At 39.9% G+C, this 25,511-nt stretch overlaps 1 protein-coding gene across 1 annotated transcript in view; it reads right to left on the bottom strand.

Moving 5' to 3' along the window:
• Positions 1-349: 349 nt before the first annotated feature.
• LOC140737556 (uncharacterized) overlaps positions 350-25,511 on the bottom strand; it is a 175,655-nt gene continuing 150,493 nt past the window's right edge. The window contains exons 31-35 of the mRNA XM_073063998.1: positions 22,135-22,161; positions 21,256-21,300; positions 16,695-16,781; positions 8,080-8,118; positions 350-6,531 (exon numbers count right to left, since the gene is read on the bottom strand). Coding sequence (XP_072920099.1) covers positions 6,496-6,531; positions 8,080-8,118; positions 16,695-16,781; positions 21,256-21,300; positions 22,135-22,161 — 234 coding nt within the window. The 3' untranslated portion in view covers positions 350-6,495. The remainder of the gene's footprint in view (positions 6,532-8,079; positions 8,119-16,694; positions 16,782-21,255; positions 21,301-22,134; positions 22,162-25,511) is intronic.

The raw sequence follows: 25,511 nt of genomic DNA, 5'->3' as shown, positions 1-25,511 counted from the left end.
CGATCGCCCACGTGGCACATAATGATGTATCTCTTACCACTAATTACAGTTTGCATGGGGGAGACACTTTATGGGCTAAAAGATGGGAATAAGGTTCTGCAGGTCTGATTGAAAACCACACACAAACACTGGAATGTGGCTCCCACAACTTTGACACTCCTCCCCCTCTGCCCAAGTCTAAGCATGGTCTATGTGATTAATATTTTCATGTTAAGTATGTTGAAAAAAATTCTTAGGGATACTGTTGGGGGTGGGGGTGGTGGTGTAGCTAGTTTGTGATGAGGCCCAATAGTTCTCAGTGTGTATTGGCAAGTTAGAGTTAAAATAAATGATTTAATTAAACAAATCATTTGGTACACCAAGATGCTTTTTATTCTGGCAATATCATTAAAATACCAAAGTATTGGCGTGGTTCACAATTCAATAGTACGTTTTGAATCCCTTTAAAATTACACTCCCTTCTAATGAAGACATCTTTCTCCTTTGAAACAAACTGATAAAACTTGGCTTAAGAAAACTTTTAGTGGTTTAACTTCCCATGAAAAGTTTGAATTACTCGCAATTTCCTGTCAACTTGCAGATATGAGTAAATATACAAATCAATCGCAAGGAGCTATAACGGCACCTGCTCTCTCTGCATCTCTGCTGCATTTTCTATACAACGTGAGAGTGGTGCCGTTAAGGCAAAGGACTCTGGTACACAGTCAGATAGGAAATGAATTTGGCTTACTTGTTAGAACTGCTTTGTTCTGCTCTCTACTCTTTCTCTACCTTGCATTTATAGAGTCAAGGCAACACTTTCACTAAATAGCAGAAGGTTTTGAGAGCAGTTATGGTCTTCCCCACATGGATAAGAGTGGAAGATGGTAGATGGGTTGAACTATCACCATCCTGGCCTAATGCCATCAACATTATATTTATTTTCATTCTTATTTGAAGAAACACAATAATTGCACTGGAAAAATATGTGATCCAGCCAATAGTATCTACTGTGGTGCACACCTGTCAGGTAGCTAATATTGGTAATGGAGCATTAGTTAGAGCAGGCTTAACCAAAAATAACTTCTCAATGTGCCACTACAAAATAAAAATTGTACACAACTGACCAATAGTGGTCAGAATATTATAAAAAAGTATTTGCAACTCCTGTGATTGATGCAACAATATTGAAATGACCAGCAGCAGAAAACAGATAAGGAAGAGTGCACTCCACTTTTTCCATTGTGTTACAGAAGGTTGTACAATGAAAACACAGTAATACCAGTAGAGAGATGGCTGTGATTAATAGAGTCACATATAATTTATGCCAAAAAAAGCATTTTGTAAAAATAGTTCTGAAGGTCAACTTCTTAATATTAAAATAACATTTTGGAAATATACAAAAACACAATTGATGTAAAGTGAAAAAAGTCATATAAATATATAAAGTTCAAACATATGATATAAAATGAATAAAAACTAAATTAATAATGTAATTCCTCATCATGCCATCAGAGTCAACCCACACAAAGAGCAAGATGTTAAATTTATTAAGTTGCTTTTTAATGACCAAAGAGACATAACTTTAACCTGTCTGCGTCTGCTGCACTCAAAAACACAACACCAATATCACCTCAGTCAAAGTAGCAGGGTGAGGTGTGACCTTGTCTGAATTTAAAATCTGACATTTATTTTCTGTTACATTCAAAGGACAGTACAACTCCTGTCTTTTAGACTATATTAACTGTGGAAAAAATAAATGCAGTGAAAATAAAAGAAAGCAAATAAAATCATGCCTATAATATACATACCAAAAATACATTAAAACACATTCATTTTAAGAATTTCACCAAAATGACATTCAACTAGAGCAGATGGTTTCCCTGCAAAGACATAGTACAAGCAATAGGAAACAGCATTCTACATGTCCCTGGTTTGAAAGGATTGGAGAAGATGATATTTTTCTCCTTTTGTAGAATGGGAATTTTCAACTTTTTTTTGTTGTTGGAAAGACTTGGAGCATTGATTGAAAAGTGTGCGTCATTAGCACAACGAGAGTGTTTGCTGGAGGAACAGAAGTAAGAATAGAGTGCAATTCTGTAAGCACTCGTGACAGAACAAAATAGTAAATTTTAAATGGGAGGTATTTATAGAACAAAAGAGGGTAAAGTGGCAGGTTGCTATCTTGTGCTATTTGAGAGCTAATTTGCTAATGATTGTGCTGTCACCTTACATCAAGGGTTGGCACGTGGCCAAGTGGTTAAGGCATTGCTCTAGTGATCTGAAGGTCGCTAGTTTGAGCCTCAGCTAAGGCAGCGTGTTGTGTTCTTAAGCAAGGCACTTAACCACACATTGCTCTGTGACGACACCGGTGCCAAGCTGTATTGGCCCTTCCCTTGGATAACATCGGCCCCCAGCATGGGCAACTGCCAGTCTCCCATACAACCTTACCCAGGCCTGCGCCCTGGAAACTTTCCTAGGTGCAAATCCATGGTCTTTCAAGACTAATGGATGCCTACTACATCAAGGAATGTTGTATGTTTTTGACTACAGGGCAGGTTTATACATGTATCCTCAGTTTAAACAACTTACTTCATGGGGACAATGTGATTTTCATTCCCTTTACCAAAGATTTACAAAAAATTGAAGCAGAAGTAATACTTCTGAGCACAGTTTAAGCTTCCGTAGCAAATATTATTCCTATGGTTCATCAGATGATCAAGGATTTGCTATTTGGCAAGCACCGAGAGACACAGTACAGTCAAGGTGTACTGTTGGAGTCAGGAGGCATCTGGGCACCACAAATTTGGAGCTCCAGGTCCAATTCTGAGTGGAAAACGCAGGAAAGATCTGAGGGCAGCTTCAATGCTCTACCCCCCTCCTGCCCCCCCCATAGACATAATCTGACAATGCCAATTGCAGAAAGATGCCAGGATTTTGTAACTAACCTGCACTTTATCCTCACACAGATCCTTTGGTCTGCAGATGTTTGAGGACAGACAGCAACAATATTTGTTTTATTACAAAAATTGCAATTTATTCATGACACTGACATTGAGCATTCATGAGTATGTGACTGGACAGAGTTACAAGGAAGGGGTTGAGGGGGTTGAGTGGCTCTGAGCTGCCTCCTAGACGTGGCCTGTTTCTAGCCTGTGTGGGTAACCTACTGAAATACTGGGGCGAGCTACAGTGACACCTCTCTTCCTCTTTCCCTCTGCACGAATCTTCAAAATCTATCTCCCATGCCGCAGAAAAATCTCCCTATACGCTGGGCATTTTCGGATGAAACCGTCTCGAGGGAAATTTAATTCAATGGCGAACAACGACAGAACGTTGCCTTTGCCAATGCTTTTAGAGCTTTTAGAGTACGTGGATATCTGAGTACTCTGGTGTCCCGGAATAAAACTGAAAGGGATGGTTGTTCAATTTAAAGGGATTTTAGACAAGTGTCCATGAAAGAGTCTACACTATTTAGAAGCTGTTACAATTATTTTCTTTATTGCTTAATATGTTTTAATTTCCAGAAACATAATTATTTTTCACAGTTTCCAGCAAAGATTGATTAAAATGAATATTTTTCCAATAAGCAGGAGGCTGGGACATATACCACCTCTCTGTAGCCAGTTCAAACCGTCGGGACAGTATTTTCTATTTATGAATTCAGATCTGTAATTTTGTTGCCACTCCCGAGGCAAGTACCATGCCTTAGCTTTGATGACACACTCAGCAGTAAGTACAGAAATCTTGACTGTTAGAACCATTTAATAGGAATTATTACCATTAAAAAACTGAAGAGAATGGGGCATACATTACTTTGTTAAAGTTGATATCTCGGTCTATATCAGGCTAAATGCACACAGAATGAAATAAATAGTGGCAATTTTCAGAATATAAAGTTAAATCTTTGGAGTGAAAGTACACAAAAAGTGGTAATCTTTACTGTTTTAAAACTATCATTTGAGAACTCCCCTGCTAGTCAACTTGGGGGAAACCGAACAGAAGAGCAAGGAAAATGCAATAAAAGACTGATCCCTCAAAATCTGGATTAATCAGCAAGCTATGCCTTGAGACCCCGCCTTGCTGGATGAAAAATGTATTGCTGTTGCACACGTACATTATGATGCAAGGACTAGGTGGCTGAGTCTTTGTATCTATTACGCATCAGATCTGCTAATACAATGGAAGACAGGTTGTCTAATCCAATCAAACATTAAGGATGATTTTCTTTTGTCTTCAAATACTTTTTTAAAAACTCTGTGCCTTCTGTCTGTTGGCACGTCAAAAGAGAATTGCAATTGCATGCATTATTCTGCAAGGAAAAGATTTAGAACCCAATGCTCCTCATTTGACTATTGTTTCAAACTTTACTAAAATGAGGAGGACATTCGACAAATGCGTGGGAAAAACTTGGCAACTTTTAGGGAAACAAACTACAAAGATTGATGAATAGCACGATATAGGTACGCCTCACACCATTTTGCTCAGAGAACCAGGCAGCAAAATGATTTCATGCATAAGAATTTACGTAAAAATGAAATAGAAAGTCTGCACTGGAAATACATCCAACAGTTTTTTTTTCCTCAGCTAAGTTTTCAACATAAACTCAGCGACAGTGCAGTGCGATGTGAAGGTAATTTGGGCAAAGCCTAAAGAATGTATTAATGTGAATTAACAGCAGTTCATTTGTACATTTGAGGCTTTAAACAGGACAACAACCAAACACACATACACTGTATATTTATATATAAAACAAGAAAGCTTGCATAAAATATTCCCTTCATCTGACATTTAAAAAATGCTGGTTTGATGAACCACTGTCGTGACTGTGCATTTTACATTAAAACACTTTAGGAACATGCGGAATGGTTAAAGTTAGGTAATAAAATATAACTGACATTTTATGCATAATAAAACACAGAAATCATATAGCACATATATGAAAAGATAAACCATTTGCAACTACAGCAGAGTTGTGCTGGTGACAGTGTGAGGACTTGATCTTTGCAGTGTTGCCTCATCCTTTGCCCACAACTTTTAAAGCAAAGTAGCTGCGAAAGTGAAGACGGCTGTGATTTGAGTCTCTATCCTTTTGTTGGAGTCGGCATAACATACATTCAATGGATGTATTATTCAACAGCTCATTAAAAATCTAGAACTGCGTGACAAGATTTTGCAAAAAAAAATGGCAAGAGAGGAGCAACACAGCCATCGGCTTCTATAGGGATAAGGTGTCTATCTTCTGAGCTACCTGCAAGATAAATGATTAACGCTTGTGTGACATTCACACACAAGGAATGAAATACTACCTTTGGAATTTCTATCCTCATAAAATGAACATGCTAAGTAGAAGCTTTATCTTTTCTTTGAACACAAACAAGGCTTGTTTTCCATCTCAGAAACTTTTGGCTCATGTAAGATCCAGGTTTACTCATACATAATTGTGCAGTAAAGACCGTACGAGATGCCGGATGCTGGGGCCAACAAAAGGATATGGACATAAGCACAATATAGGGCTGATGTCACGTTTTAAATCAATAGGTGCAGTTTCTCAAAAAAAAACTATGCAAGAAAAGTTAAACTGCCTGCAGCTGCAGTGCCTGCACAAGGCGGACTCTGTAAAAAGTATCTGCAGGAAGACTTATCTTGAATCAAAACAAAAGTTACGTCCACAGCAGATGACTGCTAAAGACAGTAAGGTATAGAACACACCATTATAATCAATAGTTGAGAAAAGATTATCATAAAATGCCTCAAATGGAAACATTCCTTTAAATGCAACTCTAGAATTTTGCATTTATGTTATGAAAGACAAATCTATAAAGTGTTGAACAGTTGAGGCACAAAAGGTTTTTGTTGTCAATGTATTAAACAAATGCTTCTGGATCATAGGCTTCAGAGAGCTTTTCAATTAAAATTCAAACACCCTTGTTCTTCCATGCTGGGGTCTTCCTAATTGTCATGCATAATACCTTAAGCATCTCTTCACTGTTTGGCAACAGCAGCAAAGTGCTTTTCAAGATGCTTTGGATGTGCGGTACTAAATCTTTTCAATTCAAAGTCAACTCCGGATTGTCCACTGGAGCCAGTTTAAATTCCCACTCGGGTCGAACAATCTTGTGGACAGTATCCAACCTCAGTCAAAAGCTATTTCCTTTTTTCATGTCATTCAGTACTGACACTGCTCTGCTCCATGAGGAAGAGTCCATTGTTCCTTTATGGAACCCTTTAAATCCACTTGTGCCTCCAAATCCTCTGAATGAAAAACATACCATGCTGTAGCCTGGCCACACAATGTGTCAGTGCTCACTGTCTGTGCATTAGCCAAGGACGAGCCCTTGGAGTCTGAATTATAAACTCAGTTGCTCTGACATCCACATGAGCTGGCTTGCACAAAACAAAAATTAAACTGATGCTGCCATGGTTACTTCATCCACGACACAGGATGTTGAACAACAGAAGGTTAGGCATTTTACTACTTTTGCAAATTCAAACCCCTTTTCCTCTGCATTTCAATTATTTCTTTCTGGCAATGAGCCAGGGGTTTCCTCCCTTTAGATGGAGAAAGAAAAAGATAGTTCAGAGGCTTTGGCCACAGGTCTGATTGCACAGAATTGGTTATGTTTGAAGTGGTCACACATCTAGCACTAGTCAAATGTTTCATGCAGTTCTTTTTAAAAACAGATATAACACCAGAAAGTCAGTGATGGAACTTTAGTTGAAGACTGTAAGCAATGGTCAAGTTATTTACAACGGAAACAACCAACGGCATTCCACATCTTTGACCTGCTTTAGTCTATTTGGTCACAATAATATGACAGAACTTGGTCTGAAACGCATCAATGGCACTTGCCCATGCAATATACTCGAGATGGGACAGAGCTCACAGGGATCAACATCCCCACACCGTTTTGTTTTAACACGATGAGTCACTGACAGAACTGTTCTGTCTGTTAATGTATGATGTGTAACTTCTTACTATAAAGAAGTAGAGCAGCTATGAGTGAACATTTTCTTGGACTTTCTTTTAAAGCCGTTACAACTATATAAATACAAAGTATGGAGCATTATATACAAACTTCATGCTTTCAGGTTAGACTCATCACTGCAAAATAAAACAAAGACACACAAATGTTAAGTAAAATGCACATTAGATGATTAGTAATTACAAATAATTCACTTCTAATGACTAACACACAGTCTGAGGTGAACAAACAATATGAGTTCCAAGTAAAATGATTCCAAAAAACTTGGCTTAAGAATTGAGCAACTAAATCACTCACTTCTCAAATAAGTCACTTTGGCTTCCAATCGTATAACTGTAAGCCACACATATGTGTCTGCTACTTTAAGGGGGGGGTCATATCCTGGTAGAAGTTGGACACAACTGTATCTAACTGAAAGCCTTGCATTCGAAGGAAGATTACATACTAGTTGAAACACCAACTTTCTGATTAAAAAAAGCCCTCTAAAATACCTGCCTTTATAATCTCTGCTAGCCTTACACCTTTTACTAATATCTTGCATGGGAGAAGTCTCAATAGATTATTCTCATCAAGGGTGCATATGAGAAGCAAGTGGTGGGACAGCATTTGGGGATGCACAGACATGGGGCCTCTGACTGGTAGGCCACAGATGAAGGCTGATTCCAGTTCTCCTAGAGCAACAAAGAGTATTTCCTGCTATTTCCGGACTGGAACATATGGAATATGTCCGTTACACAATATACATGTGTATTCCTCAGAAATGTAGTCAGGCTGCTAACTGTCATTGAGATTCTGTTTTCATTGGAAAGATCCTGTTTCAGGAAGGTAGTTCAGCATCATGGTGAGCAAATTTAAAAAGTGCCATCTGTCTGTTCAGAGGTGTTAACAGCGATCAATCTCTCTCTCAGGCATTTGCAGCCACATTAAGATTACAGAACAGAATCAACTGCAACACTTCTAGGCTAGTGCTTACAATCCTCACCATGATTTTGAACAGTAAAATCTTCCTCTAAATGATTGATAATAGGAATAATAGCTGTAATATGATCACCTGGGTTAATGTATAACTACTCATCTCTCTTAAAATTATTTTAAACTATCAGGTATCCCTTACCTTCTGCCAACATCCTGGCATCGGCAATCCATCTGGGCCCTATTTTAATCAAAACAAAAGCCTTTGACTCATGCACAGAGAAACAGAAACAGCAAGCGCAGACATTCCTGCCAAATACTTTTACAGCAAAACTATACGCAGCCATTGCCAGAAAATAAAACTTATTGTTCTGATGATTGCTAAAGGAGTTTGGTATCTATATGTTTCTAATAATGGAATATTATACAACAATTTCCACATTATAGTGTTAACACATTGAAAATGGGGGTTCTGTGACTTAATCTATTTAATAGATTTGCTCTTTTCTAACCTTGGCAAGGAGCAATAGCTTCTACTGCACTTTTGTTTTGGTTCCCATGCTTGCAAAAGTACTTTCTTTGTTTACTTATTTAAAAGTAAGCCTAGAAATATTTGCATGGAAAAGTAACAAGCTGAAATTGGACTGGAATAATTGCATTAACACCAAGTTTTTTGTGCATAAATTGTTCATAAGACCAAGTTTTGGGATAGTTAAAAAACATTTTGCACCCTCTTCACGTTGAAGTGCATCCCACCGGCAAATTGGACAGGGTGTTTACCGCTAGGATTCACCCTAACCCCTCTATCACCTCCATATCGTACTTTGTGTCCACGATGATATCATGTCAATTACTCACCAAAATTTGTGACCCACGTTATTAATTCATTTTACCAAGAACACAGAAAGTAATATATTTTAAATATCAACTGAAATATAATTTTTACACAGGAAATCCCCTGTAATATCCATATATAAAAAATCATTGCAGTCGGCCGTAGTACAGATCAACTCTGTGAAACAGCACCCTGAGTGCCACTGCTGATTGTGATGCCTTCAGACCTTCTGCACCCAAAGGTGTGATCAGCTATCTCCTTCCTTGGGGTAGAAGTGATGGAGGGAGGGGACAGGGATTTCTCAGGGGTCAGTAATGTGCCAATGCCCCCCAACTCCTCCCCCCGTCTGTGTAATACCTCCTACTACAACTTTTTCTCAGATTGATTCCCCCCTCACCATGGCACCCATATTCCCAAGGACCTGTAGGCAGATGACATTCCTGCTGCATACTTGGTGACTGTCATGCTCTGTGGAATGTGCAAGATAGGTTTTAATGTGTCTGATTTCTTAGTAAAAGGATGTTCCAATTTTTTTTCTTCTTGGGTTATTTTCAATTTAGTAGCGTTTACTGATGCACCAAATGTGAAAATATCTAAGGTCTAATAAATTTTTTAATGGCCTTTTGAAAGTTCACAAAAGCCTTCGAGCCTGTCAAACTTAGGGAGATTAACAAATTTGGCTTAGAGAAAACTGTCTCCAGCTTGTGAGTGTAATCTTAGCCAAGGGCTGAGGTCCAAGAAGGTATGGTCAAGGGAACAGAAGAGTGTTTACAGGGCTGCTTTGAGTTGGTGGACAGGACAATATTTAGGGAATCATCTTTGAACCTGAATGAATACGCCACAGTTCACCTGCTTCATCAAGACCTGTGTGGATGAGTGTGTGCCTTTGAGAACATTCCAGAACCAAAAACTGTGGATGAACCAGGAGATTCGTAGTCTGCCGAGGGCTGGATCTGTGGCATTCAAAACCAGTGATCCAGGACCATACAAGAAGTTGAGGTACGGTCTACGGAAGCCTAGTTTAAGAACAAAATAACAATTCTGATTGAAGTTAGAGATGCAATTGGATGCATGTCGGCACTGGCAGGGTTTGCAGGCCATAACTTCCTACAAGGTGAATGGTTGTGATGCTTTGGTCCCAGATGAGATCAACACCTTTTATACACACTTTGAGAGGGAGAATAATTCTAATGACTCTGTGACCTCTGTCTCAGAGGCTGACGTTCAAACATCCCACAAGGTGTCAGGCCCTGATGGTGTACCTGGTAGGGCTCTGAAAACCTGTGCCAACCAGCTGGTGGGAGTGTTCAAGGACATCTTCAATCTCTCACCGCTGCAGTCAGAGGTTTCCACTTGCTTCAAAAGTGTGACATTATACCAAAGTATAAGAAGAGCAGGGTGAGCTGCCTCAATGACTACCTACTGATGAAGTGCTTGGAGAAGTTCGTCATGTCCAGAATCAACTATTGCCTAAGCAAGGACCTGGACTCTTTGCAATTTGCCTGTTGCCACAATAAGTCTGCAGTAGATACAATCTTACTGGCTCTCCACTCAGCCTTGGATCACCTGGACAACAGTAATACCTTCAACAGGCTGCTGTTCATTGATTACTGCTCAGTATTCATTACCATCATACCCGCAGTACTAATCAACAAGCTCCAAGCCCTGGGCCTTGTACCTCCCTCTGCAACTGGATCCTTGACTTCCTCATCAGGAGACCACAGTCAGTGTGGATTGGAAATAACGTCTCCTCCTCGCTGACAATCAACACTGGCACACCTCAAGGATGCATGCTTCGCCCACTACTCTACTGCCCCTACACCCACTACTGTGTGACTGGGCACAGCTGAACCACCATCTATAACTTGCCCTTGACACAATTATTGCTGGCAGGATTTCACATGGTGACGAGGAAGTATACAGGAGTGAGAAAGATCAGCTGGTTGAGTGGTGTTGGAATAACAACCTTGCACACGATGCCAGAAAGACCAAAGGATTGATTGTGGACTTTGGGAAGGGGAAGTAAAAGGAACACACACCAATCCTCATTGAAAGGGTGAGCAGTTTCAAGTTCCTGGGTGTCAACATCTCTAAAGATCCATCATGGGCCCCACATATTGATGCAATTACAAAGAAGGCATGACAGTAGCTATATTTCATATGGAGTTTGAGGAGATTTGGTACATCACCGAAGACTCTCGCAAATTTCTACAGATGCACCATGGACAGCAACAATGTCTGTCATGGAGGGGCCACTGCATGGAATCAGAAAAATCTACAGAATGTTGCAAACTCAGCCAGCTCTATCATGGGCTCTAGCTTTTGCTATTTTGGGAACATCTTCAAAAGGTGATGCCCCAAGTAGGTGGCATTCATCATTAAGGACCCTCATAACCCAGGACTTCCCTCTTCTCATTGCTACCATCAAGGAGGATGTACAGGGTCTTGAGGACACACACTCAACATTTTAGGAAAAGTTCTTCCACACCGCCATCAGATTTCTGAATAGACATTGAACCCATGTACACTACCTCACTTTTTTTTTTCTTTTCTCACACTTTTTGCACTATTTAATTTGTAATATATATTTCTTATTATAAGTTACAGTTTTTAAAATATTGTGTATTGCAGTGTACTGCTGTAACAGAACAACCAATTTCATGCCATATGCCAGCGATGTTAAACCTGGTTCTGAGATTTGGAAAACCTATGTGGAAATTAAGGGACCGTGCATAAAAGGAACCATTCAGTCATTCGGAGTATCAATCTGATTCTGGTCCTATTCACTCCCTCCTGGCATTAATTGGACAGTGCACTTTCCCCGTGGACCTGGATGGATGGTTGCTGTACCTGGTGCTTTGCTGTGTTTACTGAGCTTAGGTAACCTAGATGTGCATTACTGATAACATAACAATGAAAATAGGAGCACACCAACGTCTTTTTGTTTCCCATTTACCAAGATAATGGCTGGATGCTTTCCCACACTAAATCCAAAATCCCTCCATTCCCTTAGTATCTGAAAATTTCTCAGTCTCTCTCCCTGATATATTCTGAATGACTTGATCTTTTCTGTCCTCATTCAAAGATCCATCATCGTCTGGATAAAGAGATGTCTTTTCATCTGCATGATGGCCATGAAACTCAAAGTTCAAAATAAATTTATTATCCAAGTCCACAGATGTCACCATTTACAACCCTGAGATTCATTTTCTTGCGGGCATACTCCATTAATCCATAACTGAATCAATGAAAGACCGTACCAACTTGGGCCTTCAACCAGCGTGCAAAAGACAGCAAACTGTGCAATTACCAAAAAAAAAATAATAACAAAAATAAACAAATAATAAATATGAAGAAGGTGAGATGAAGAGCCCTTGAAAGTGAGTCCATGGGTTGTGGGAACACCTCACTTTAGAAAAGCCAGCTTTTCATGAAAGGAAAGTTGAAAAATGATGTGTTTGTGAAGGCCTGATGAAACATGAGTCTCAAGCAAAGTTTTTGCCTTCTGTTTAGAAACAGCAACTGCCTCTACAGAGCAGCAGGTGACCAAAGAAGTGGCATCCTGCCTTAATGACTACCGTCAAGAAGCTCCGTACTGGTGTTTTGAGAGGATGGTGATTAATCATATCAGCTCCTGCCTGAGAAGTGACTTTGATCCACTCCAATTGGCCTACTGTCACTACAGGTGAACTGAAGATGCTATTTCATTGGCTCAACCCTCGAACGTCTGGACCATGAAGAAGAATACAGCTCACTATTCAATACTATCCCTGGGCCTCGATACCGCCTTGTGCAATTGGATCCTCGATTTCCTCCCTTGCAGACTGCAGTCAGTTCAGACTGGCAACAACATCTCCTCCACAATCTCCATCAGCACAGGTACACCACAAGGCTGTGTGCTTAGCCCCCTGCTCTACTCACATTACACTTATGACTGTGTGGCTAAGCACAGCTCAATGCCATATTGAAGTTTGCTGATGATGCCACTGTCACTAGCCGTATCAAAGGTGGTGATGAATCAGCATCCAGGAAGGAGATTGAAAGCTGGCTGAATGATGCCACAATAAACACCTCTCATTCAATGTCGGCAAAACCAAGGAGCTGATTATTGACTTCAGGAGGAATGATACTGGAGGTCCATGAGTCATTCCTCATCAGGGGATCAGATGTGGAGAGGGTCAGCAACCTTGAATTCCTCCGTGTTATTATTTTGGAGGATCTGCTCTGGGCCCAGCATGTAAGTACCATTACAAAGAGAGCATGGCAGAACTTCTACTTTCTTAGAAGCTTGCCAAGATTTGGCATGTCATCTAAAACTTCGACAAACTTCTGTAGATGTGTGGTGGAGAGTATACTGACTGGTTGCATCATGGTCTGGTATGGAAACACCAAAGTCCTTGAATAGAAAAGCCTACACAAGGAATGGATACAGCCAGTCAGTCACAGGTAAAGCCCTCCCTCCCACTGAGCATATCTACATGAAGCACTATTGCAGGACTCAGGTCATGCTCTCTTCTTGCTGCTGCCATTAGGAAGAAGGTACAAGAGCCTCAAGACTCACAACACCAGGTTCAGGAACAGTTATTACCCCTCAACCATCAGGCCTTTGAATCAGAGGGGCAACTTCACTCACCCCATCACTGAATTGTTCCCACAAACTGTGGATTAACTTTCAAGGACCTTCATCAAATGTTCTCAATATCTATTGCTCATGTATTTATGTACTTTTAATATTATTTCTTTTTTTCTTTCTTTTTGTATTTGCACAGTTTGTTGTCTTTTGCACCCTGGTTGTCTGTCCTGTTGTGCGCAGTCTTTCATTGATTCTATTGTGCTTCTTTGTACTTACTGTGAATGCCCTCAAGAAAATGAATGTCAGGGTTATATTTGATGACAGATATGTACTGTGATAATAAATTTAATTTGAACTGCGATTTACATAGCTGGAGTTTGTTGCTTTCTTCTGTATCGATCTTCACAAATCTCCATTCTCAACCCTCGTAACCTAAAGGCTCTTATTTTGAAGATGTGGACTTTATTCCAGACAAGTAAGAAGAATTAATGATTCCCTTATAAGTGACATGGGAGGCTTTAGTCAGTATCATTTAGGAAATGATAGAGACTTGGTGCTGCAGGCCTCTCCATTAGTTCTTAAAATTCTGAAACTAACACATGTGATCCATTAAGCAGATAACAACCACCCTTAGGTGGCTTTGCAGTCAAATTATTTCATAAGAAATGGTCATCAGTTGGGATTTGGGTCATACTATTCTATTTGCAAAAATATTTTACATGGATTTAACACTGTAATGTAGAACTTGCTGTGTTATGATATTATCATTCATTAGTCATGTTTGTCCCTTGTTCTGTCAATCAGATTCAGCTCCATAGTTTAGGAATGTGAAAACCACAAAGTACTACTGCTATATAATTTATAACTTTTAACCAAATCAAGTTTAGCAATCATGAAAGAGCCTTGTTCGAAAGAGCCTAGCTATTTTTCAATGCACATTTCTAGACTGAAATCAAATATGTTGGCTAGAAATGAAAACAATGACATTTTCAGGATTTGGTACAAAATCAACATTAAAAATTCACAGTGAATATAACCATGCATAGTAACACATTCCATTTAATATCTTTAACTTGTTTTTTCATTAGACTGAACACATCTGAACTGTGAAAGAAACAAGAGCAATACACCAGAGTTCTCGTATGTACATACACACCCATCTGTGGCTCTACTGTCACTCTTGTTTGAGATGTACAGTAATCCCATCAAAATTATATCATTGTGATTGGTCAGTTGTAAAATTTGTGTAAAATTTACATCAATTTTTTTTATTATTTATAATTTTTCAAATAGCTAACATTGTAAAATTTGCCCTATTGGTACAATGAAGGTAAAGGGTATAACTGGTTACGGGTATGCATTTTATTTCACAAATGAAACAGAGATTGTATTAAAAGCTAAGAAGGGTTTTGGAAGCAACATGGGATTCTAATACTGAAACGTTGAACTCTTTTGGAGTAAACTGCAATTTGTTAATGTAAGCCATTAACAAGGGGGTTAATCAGTGAGGGGGTTACTAGCATAAGCTTGGAATGGCTGAATTCAAGGAAGGAACTGTTTGTTACAATTGGTTGAGAAGTGTTAAGTAAGCAAGATTGTTCAAGTACTAGCAGAAGGAAATATTATGTCAAGATACAAATGTGCTGTAAAGTTTCATATTTCTCATAGCATTTAATTTAAAAGTGTTTCTTTTCTCCAACCCCTTCCTCAGTAGTTTTCTAGATGATCAGCACAAACTGAAATTCTTCATTAGAGCACTTTCAACTGCTTAAAAGCTTGGACAACAGATATTTTATTTAATCTTTTGGAAAAAAAATACCTGCCCTTTTGAAAATTGTGCTGCTGCTGTTATTATGGAAAATAATCATTAATTTAAAACACTCTGCTTTGTTTTCCAAGGGATGTTTTAGTCTTCTGTGCCTTGGTTTATGAATTTGAGACAGAGAGAGCTGATTGATCTGTGAAGGAGGATTTTATTTTGGCCTACAGTGATTCTAGCTAAGCCTTTCGATTGACCATTCCTCAAAGTGAAGACCCAGGTAATTTAACTGACTGTGAAGACTTTGCTGTTACACTATATGTTATATGTCTAATTGTATTCTGCCTGTCAGGAGAGGGCTTGAGAGTGTATATTTACACAGACCAAGTTCCTCTCTGTTGGGGAGATTTCACAAGTCTACCAATTTAAACACCAGCCCACTCTGTCAATCACTGTGAAGGGTGATTAAAATGATCTCACTGGGTCTCACAAAAGATTAAGAAAAGGCTACTCTGTTATTAAAAAGACAGGAATAGTTGGGACTTTAATTGCATGAAAAGTACTGCAGATGTGTTTTTTTCATGTTCTGCATTTAAGTGGATTCTTTTACAGACATTTTTTTTAAAGAGTAAAACCCGTTTTGGATTTCTTGATGCAGTACATACATTGATTTTTCATTAACACTAAACCAGCTATTTGCAGCAGACGGCTTATTCCCTCCAACTTTCTCAGCGAGACACTAGAGAGAATTCAATAGCTTTCACATTATGCAGCAAATGACAGATATAGTTCTGTAAGTAAATAAAAAGCACACTCCTCTTGCAGTGGGATTTGTTAGCTGAAGGAGGGTATACTCATGCACGTGCATTACACCTAGAATGCAAAGACCGTTACTTTGCATTTTTTGCAGATTGCCTAATTAAAGATTGCATGCAGGGTTGGTAGGAAAAAGAATACTGTACCAATTGGCAAGGGGCATCCAGCCCATCCAGGCCAGGCTGACCTGGCTCCCCTTTTTCCCCCTTATTGCCGCGGAGACCCTGTTTATTGAAATTAACTTGCATTGTTATTGACAATGAATTGCTCTGCCTGCGGAGAGGCCAACACTTGATATTTCATAAACAGGAGAGAGAAGTAGCTACTGATTCCATGGGCACTCTGTGCAGGGAGGGGTTTCCATGATATTAGCCACTGTATTAACATACAAAGACTGGGTGACTGAGCACCATTTCTTCTGGTTTTGCACTTAAATGTTTCAACATTGCTTACTTTGAGGAACAAATCTCAGTTTGTAAATCTTTTCTAAGGGCAACCAGAAGTTTAGAATAAAAGATCCACTCTGTATCTCCAAAAATCAGGTGCTTTGAAACAGTATGAACTTTTAAATATTTGATTTCTGTGAAGCTAATGAGAGTGGCTGAATTGAAACCCTCTTTGCGTGGATGGGGCAAATCTTGTGACCCCCTGTGAACAAATTGCCAGAGTACATCAGGGGGAACGGTAGACTTTGTTGATGCTTTTGTCAAAATCTTCAACAAAGTATTGGAGAAGTGGTTTTGATCTTTCTACAACTGAGGGATGCAGGAACAGAGTCTGCCTCTCTCTCTTGCTTGTCTTTTCATCTGATAGCAGTACACAGCAGAGACATACCAATGGGCAAGGTGCATCTAATCCAGGCGCACCCTGTTCTCCTTTCTCCCCCTTAGGCCCTTTTTTGCCTTTCTTTCCCTTTTCCCCCTGCGGACACAACGGTTTGGTCAATAAAGAAATTTTGTGAATTCAGACAATGCTACATGTACATGACGTCCACCAATTTGAACGCTCATAATTAAACAGTAAAGATAAATTGTGTTTAATGCCAGAAATATGCTCGCCGGTTATAAGGAGTAAAGGGATTGCAGTGAGGATAAGGAATGCTATTAGAAAAGGGAAATTAGTGAGGTTGCAGGAGTGAGTTATATTCAGAGAGAGGTAAAAACTTCAATTCTAATTTATTAGACTGATCAAATTAAGGAGTAAAAAGATAAAGGATGGGGCAGGTCCATAGGTGGGAACCAATTTACTTGTATTTCATGGGGCAGAGTGGGAAGGAGAAGGGTAGGCACCTCCAGGAAAGAGAAGCATGCTTCAGTCTGAGCAACAGGAAAACAAAGCATTTGAAAATAATAATCTTAATGGAGGAAGTGGCCCTTCACGTTTACCTAGGAATGCTTTTTGTAACTCGACAGAAATCTGGTGTCTCACTGCTGCGATAATTTGTGCTGCAGTCAGTGATCATTCAGAAGTCCCGCCTAGGCAAAGCGAAAAGGACACTGCCTTGACCGACCAGACATAATGCTATTAGTAGTGCGATTTTGGATGCAAAATGGAAATGAAGTATGATTATTAAACAAGAGAGCACAGACCTCCTAATGTCAAAAGATATCCAACCAAAGTGAAACTCAGACTAAGGAGGGCATTGCACACACCCTCAGCGAATACGGTGCATAATGTATGCCACTTAGTGCTTCTCAAAATCTTCATTAATCCCCTGATATTTTATTTGTGGAATAATTTTAGAAGTGTAAATAAAGATGCTTTCTAAGTCTCCAAAAGTTGCACGAATAAGCAATATATATAGGTATGAAATTTTCATAAAGCCCATTTATGCATTCAGTTTTTTTTGCTTTTCCAATGAAACATGCCAAAAATTTAGTTGATTTGACGGGGATACAGCCTGATTATGATCTTAGAAATATGACTGTAGGATAACTCAGACATTTAAAAAGGAGGCCAGACAATGGATGGCACACAGGGTCCAGCTTCCTGAGTACATGCTGCTGGCAGGAGTTACACAGTCTTGCAGCACATATCCCAAAACTGCACCAGCACTATCCTCAAGCCCCTCACATGTGCCGCCAGTGACTGAGGCTCCATGCCAGTGACGTACACTCCATCAGCCTCACATGTGCCGCCAGTGACTGAGGCTCCATGCCAGTGACGTACACTCCATCAGCCTCACATGTGCCGCCAGTGACTGAGGCTCCATGCCAGTGACGTACACTCCATCAGCCTCACATGGGCTACAAGGGACATGGAGCTTAGGCACTTTGCACAAGAGCTGATCTTAATAGATCATAGCTTACAGCCAATAACTTATAGACGCCAGTCCAATTAATGCGTAGCTTTGCAGACATAGTATTATTCCTCTCCGCAATTTGGAAAGGGTCAGGTAGTTACTTAAAACAAATAGGCTGACACGAAGTGAACAGAGGAATGCCATGTGACTGTCCATCCAATGACAGTGCCAATTTCTATGTTTATACGAATGGATGGCATGATTGGTGAGTACAGTTTACATAAAATGGACGATTCATGCAATCTGCCTGAGAGCTCTGGAGGGAAAGTTCATACACTTCATAAGGAGACTGCACCAGGAACAGATGCAGTCCTTAAAGAGCTCTGGATGGACAGATATTATGCATTCTACAGTGCTTTCTGGACACTAGGGAGGTGAAGATTTAGCTCATGCAATTCAGACAGTGCAGTGAAATTATAGATGGATAGCTCATTCAGTTTATGATTGCTCTATAATTAATCCAAATGACAGAGGCCCCAGAATTCCTTATTATCAGGCTCATCAGCCACTTTCCAGCTTTGAGTACTTGTTACAAGGTGCTTGTCACAGCAATCACTCAGTCTCTGTGGGCATGTCCCTTCAAAGTGAGCTTTGAGTGCCACTGACTGTAAATACAACTCAGTCAGATACTCAGTCACTGTAACTGCATCATGTGCCCAGTCTACAAATTCAATACAAGTCTCTGCCTAGTAGGCCATATGACCATAAGATACCAGGACAGAATTAGGCCATTTGGCCCATTGAGTCTGCTCTGCTATTTCATCGAAGCTGATCCAATTTTCCCTTCAGCCCCAGTCTCCTGCCTTCTCCCCATATCCCTTCATGCCCTGACCAATCAAGAATCTAAATATACATAAAGACTTTGCATCCGCAGCTGCTAGTGGTAAAGAATTCCACATTCATCACTTTCTGGCTAAAGAAATTGCTCCTCATCTCCATTCTGAAAGGATGCCCCTCTATTCTGAGGCTCTGCCCTCCGGTGTTAGACTTTCCCACCATAGGAATCATCCTCTCCACATCCACTTCATCAAGGACTTTCATCATTTGACAAGTTTCAATGAGGTCACCCCTCATTCTTCTGAATTCTAGCAAATACAGGCCCAGAGCCATCAAATGCTTTTCATATGACAAGCCATTCAATCCTGGAATCATTTTTGTGAACCTCCTCTGAACCCTCTCCAGTTTCAGCGCATTCCTTCTCAGATAAGGGGCTCAAAACTGCTCACAATACTCCAAGTGAGGCCTCACCAGTGTTTTATAAAGTCTCAACATTACATCCTTGATTTCATATTCTAGTCCTCTTGAAATGAATGCTAACATTACATTTGCCTTCCTCACCACAGACTCAACCTGCAAATTAACCTTTAGGGAATCCTGCACAAGGAACCCAATTCCTGTTCCACCTCAGTTTTTTTTGTATTTTTTCTCCATTTAGAACATAGTTAACCTTTTCATTTCTTCTACCAAAGTGCATGACCATACACTTCCCGACGTTGTATTCCAGCTGCTATTTCTTTGCCCATTCTCTTAATCTATCTAAATCTTCTGTAGACTTCCTCAAAACTACCTGCCCCTCTACCTACCTTAATATCATCTGCAAACTTTGCAACAAAGTCATCAATTCCATCATCCAAATCTTTGACAATTTGTAAAAAAATTGGTCCTATACATACCTTTGTGGAACACCACTAGTCACCAGTAGCCAACCAGAAAAGGCTCCCTTTATTCCCACTCTTTGCCTCCTGTAATTCAGCCACTATTTTATCCATGCTAGAATCTTTCCTGTAATACCATGGGCTTGTAGCCTCATCTGTGGCACCTTGTCAAAGGCCTTCTGAAAATTGAAGTGCACACAACATCAACCAGTTCTCCTTTGTTTATCCTGCTTGTTATTTCTTCAAAGAATTCCAACAGATTTGTCAGGCAAGATTTTCTCTTGAGGAAACCATGCTGAGATTATGGCCTATTTTTATCACGTGCCTGAGACCTCACCCTTAATAATCGACTCCAACATCTTCCCATCTACTGAGGTTAGACTAACTGGCCCATAGTTTCCTTTCTTCTTCTCTCTCCCTTCTTGAAGAGTGGAGTGACATTTTCAATTTTCCAGTCTTCTGGAACCATTCCAGAACCTAGTGATTCTTGAAAGATCATTACTAATGCCTCCACAATCTCTTCAGCCACCTCTTTCAGAACTCTGGGGTGTACACAATCTGGTCCAGGTGACCTACCTTTCAGTTTCCCAAGAACCACCTCTCTAGTTATGTCAACTTCACACACTTCATGACCCCTGACACCTTCCACCATACTGCTAATGTCTTCCACAGTGACTGATGCAAGATGTTTATTCAGTTTGTCTGCTATTTTGTTTTCCTGATTCCTACCACTCCAGCTTTATTTTCCAGCAGTCCAATATCCACTCTCACCTCCCTTTTACACTTTACTTATCTGAAGAAACTTTTGGTATCCTCTTTAATATTATTAGATAGCTTAGTAGAAACCTAGCTTTGGTTTATTTCTCTCAATTGCAATAACAATTTGTACACAAAATATTATATTCATAAACTGAGCTAGATAATTTCAGCAATTCCCTAACTAAGTATAAATGAACTACTTTAAGCTCAAAGGCAAATAAAGACTGAGCATTTCACCATAGAGAACTGTACACCCTGATGTTCAGCTTTCAATTCAGATGAAAATAACAGTAAAACGATGAGCCAAGTCGTAATACTACCATTTTTTTCCATTGAACTTTCTGAGTACACTGAGTTTAAAATACGTTGCCTCTAAAGTTTAGTCGAACTTTAAAGATCTTGGTATGAAATGGGGAATACCCTTATGGATTTAACTGTGACAAACACCTTTTGCGAAGTAGTTATTTTACCTCACCACATTTAGTTGTACTTGCAAGTTTGCATATTTATAAAGTAAATTGAGGTCATCTTTTTTCACGACATTGTGTTTTACTGAAGGCAACTTAAAAAGGAATACTGGAGCTCTGTGCATCTTGGTGTCATGCCCACAGAACACTTCAACCGATAGAATACACACTAGTATGTTGACAAATATTAATGAACATATATGTAGTGTCACCTTTTCTCCCCTCTCTCCTCTATCTCCTTTAGGACCAGAAAAGCCCTGAAAGACAAAAACATATACACACCAAAATGACTGTATATATTTTAAATTAGAGCTTGGAAAAGATAATAAAATTGGCCACAAAGCTGTCTATTTGGATACATTTTTAGAGTCAATTGAGTATTTGACACACAAGGTGAGTTTGCTTCATTCTCCTCTTGCTTCTTACTCAAAGCATGTGAACTCCATACAAATGGTACCCAAGCTTGGGATGGAATTCAGGTGACTAGAACTGTGAGTCAGCGGCACTTCCTGTGTCACTGTGTCAGTCTATGACTTGAATGCTCTGCTGGAGTACATACCTTGCTTGAATGAATATTTTCATTCAGGACAGCTTACCAAATTTCCTCTTTCACACACAACACACACAATTATTTTAATCTTTCGTCAAATTTCTGATACCTGGAATCTTCCTTGTTGTTTGCCCCTAAACTTTCACATTGACGTATGATCCCCAAAGGGCATGTTAAAAGTAGTTAAAATTCAACATTTCTAATGAAAAAGTTATAAATTCTAATGTTCTCACTTAACCGAACAAAATAGGAATCCTGTAGATCCTCACTTTCAAAGACTCTTCATCTCATGTTCCTGATATTTATTGTTTATTTATTTAGTTATTATTATTATTTTCTTTTTGGATTTGCACAGTTTGCTGTCTTTTACACACTGGTTGAATGTCCAGGTTGGTTCAATCTTTCATTGATTCTATTATGGTTATTAACCTATTACTGAGTATGCCCACAAGAAAATTAACCTCAGGGTTGTATATGGTGATATATATATATATATCTCACAAAGCAGACACAAACAGAATATAAAGGAAAAATAACTTACATCCAACCCTGGGTCTCCATCAATACCCTATCAAGAAACAACATATACATAATGATTGACATAAAAACTTCCAGATTTTATGCTGAATCCTCAGTGTTCTCAAGGATGCAATTTCCTGGTGGATACTTTTGAATCTGCTTTATTCAATACTGCTAAAGGCTGTGCAAATCCTTCAGAAAGTCCAATATAAATCTTTTCTTGTTGGCATAATCATTTTTGAAGGCTACTGTAACACTACTACATCATTAAAGGCTACTTAATTCTGAATGAAATTTAACTAAACACAAGCAGGTGGTTTTACACAGATTTATCCAGTCCTGAAGGATCTCAGCCTGAAACATTGACTATTTGTTCATTTCCATAGATGCTGCCTGGCCTGCTGAGTCCCTCCATCAGTTTGTGTGTGTTGCTCTGGATTTCCAGCATCTGCACAATTTCTTTTCTTTACGATTTATCCACGGCATCTCGGCAGGAGAACCATGGAAAAGCTTAGTAAAACATGCACCCTGTTCTCACAGGAATTCCCTGACTATCACGGAGGTGTATAGTGAAATTGCGCTTATATTTAGAGATGCAACATGTTGCAAGTCCAGAGGAGGTTCACAATGATAATTCCAGGAATGAAAGGGTTATCATACAAGGGATGTTTGATGGCTCTGGGTCTGTACTCACTGGAATTCAGAAGGATGAGGGGGGATCTCATTGAAACCTTTTTAATGTTGAAAGGCCTGGACAGAGTAGATGTGGAAAGGATGTTTCCCATGGTGGGAAAGTCCAGGACAAGAGGGTACAAGATAGAGGGGCGTCCATTCAAAACAAAAGTGCAGAAAAATTTCTTTAGCCAGAGGGTGGTGACTTTATGAAATTCATTGACACATGCAGCTGTGGAGGGCAGGTCATTGGGTGTATTTAAGACAGAAATTGATAGGTTCTTGATTGGACATGGCATCAAAGGTTACGGGGAGAAGGCTGGGAACTGGGATTGAGGAGATAGAAAAAAGGATCAGCCATGATTGAACTCAATGGGCCAGATGGCCTATTCCGCTCCTGTGTCTCATATTGCTTTGAATGAATGATCATTACATCTGGTGTCAAATAAACAGCAGCACCTGCAGCAATTCAATTAGACTGTAGTTATAGCACTGCCTAGAAATAGAGCAACTGTTTTTATCATTTGGATGCAAAATAGTAATAAGGGATCTGGGAATACAGGTCTATAGTTCATTGGGAGTGGGTTCACAGGAAGAGAGGGTTGTAAGAAAACTTCTGGCACATTGACCTGCACGGATCAAATTAATGAGAACAGGAGATGGGGTGTTATGTTGAAGTTGTATAAGATGCTGGTGAGGCCTAATTTAGAATATTGTGTGCAGTTTTGGTCACCTACCTAGAGGAGAGATGTCAATAAGGTTGAAAGAATAGAGAGAAAATTTACAAGGATGTTCCCAGGGCTGAAGGACCTGAGTTATAAGGAAAGACTGAATAGGTTAGAACTTCATTCCTTGGAATATAGAAGTCGGAGAGGAGATTTGATGGAGGAATAGGAAAATATGAGGGGTACGGATAGGGTAAATGCAAGCAGGCTTTTTCCACTGAGGTTGGGTGGGACTATAATTACAGGTCATGGGCTAACGGTGAAAGGTGAAAAAGTTTAAGGGGAACATGAGGGGAAACTTCTTCACTCAGAGGGTCGGGAGAGTGTGGAATGAGCTGCCTGAGCAAGTGGTGCGCATGAGCTCAATTTCAACATTTCAGAGAAGTTTGGATAGGCACATGGATGGGAGGGGTATGGAGTGCTGTGGTCCTAGTGCAGGTTGATGGGAGTAGGCAGTTTGAATGGTTCAGCACAGACTAGATGGGCTAAAGGGCCTGTTTCTGTGGCTCTACAAGACAATAATGTTCCTCGGTTGTTGATTTTTTGATATTGTTGAAGGACTGCAGTGAAAGTAAGTTCTTGCTGGTACAGTCATATGACAGTTTCCTACTGGTATATCCTACTGGCCTGTAGCCAGTTACATTCACTACTACAGGAACAGCTCCTAGCAAGCACTGTTCAATGCAATGCATTTTGAGAGCATCCTGTAAATCCTGGATGATCCATTTCCACAGATTACTGGCCAGCTGGGGAAGGTGACAAGTGACACAGGCTAGATGGTGCAGCAGGTATCTGGCAGAAAATGATGGGAACAGGGACATCAGTCTTTACACTTTGGGTATGGAATAGTGGGAAAACCATGTGGACATCAACTTCAGCCAATCAAGTGTAACCTGTTTCCATATTTACAAATAAATTGTCCCACATAAAGGGACAAAGAAACAGTAGCAAAGTTTAAAGAGGTCAAATAGATACAATAGGACATTGTCAATATATGTAACTTCAAAATAAAATCACACAGAATGCAGAGGAACAAGGGGAACATCAAAGGGAAATTCAGATCTGCTTAAGAAAATGTTTCAAGTTTTTTGTTCTTATTTTAAAATACTTTGGGATATGTGTGTGTTGCTCAAGATTTCCAGCAACAGTGGAATCTTTTGTGTCTCTGAAGTAGCACGACAGGGAGACCAGGCTGCAGGATTTGTAACAAGGTGAAGGATGCACTGAAGCACAAGACAGAGGGATTAGGGGACAAGAGACTCCTACCTACCACTCTCAGATAAACTACAGGGCCAGTGGGAACAGCAAGTCTAGACCTGAGCAATATGGACACACAACCTCAAGAAGTTCAACGCTTCACATAAGCGAATATTTCTTCAAATGTAATATCATGCCAAAGGTAACACAAGCCTCGGACAATGCTTTGTCCCTTAATCCTCTTCAGTCACTTATCACAAATCTCCGCCGGTCCAAACTTGTTCCTCGTATTTTCATGCTCCAACAGTCAATTGACAATATTGCAAATCCCACAGCGGCAGGCACACCCAGCTGCTCAAGCATGCCAGGCAGTCACTCTGACATGTTGCTCACTGAAAGACTTCTCATCCCCTTGCAGAACCTGGTGACGTAGCAAGTAATTGGCAGGGATCAAGCATGACTACATGGCCTTACTCCAAGTTGCTGGCATTGGACCTCACTGGATTGGTGATTATATGACTTGAGGATTGAAAACAGTGGGCAGCAGCCTCCCCCAGCTCATTGTCATACAGCAGCTAAAACTCGTGCAGTATCGGGAACTGCCAAAGTCTTTATGATTGCCCCCAGCACTTGGGCATCATTCAGCTTCATACAGTGTGTATGTTGACATAGCTACACAACGTAGCATAAAACTCCACTCAGTTCTATACATGTTGGGAGCTCAGATACAATGCTGACAAAGTTAATGGTAGCCCGCAACAGAGGGGAAGACTTCAGAAAGTAGTTGGTCTACCATTCACACTCA

This window comes from Hemitrygon akajei, chromosome 13 (assembly GCF_048418815.1).
Source record: "Hemitrygon akajei chromosome 13, sHemAka1.3, whole genome shotgun sequence".
NCBI lineage: Eukaryota > Metazoa > Chordata > Chondrichthyes > Myliobatiformes > Dasyatidae > Hemitrygon > Hemitrygon akajei.
Note: the sequence above shows the minus strand (reverse complement) of the source record. Positions and strands in the feature narration are given on the sequence as shown.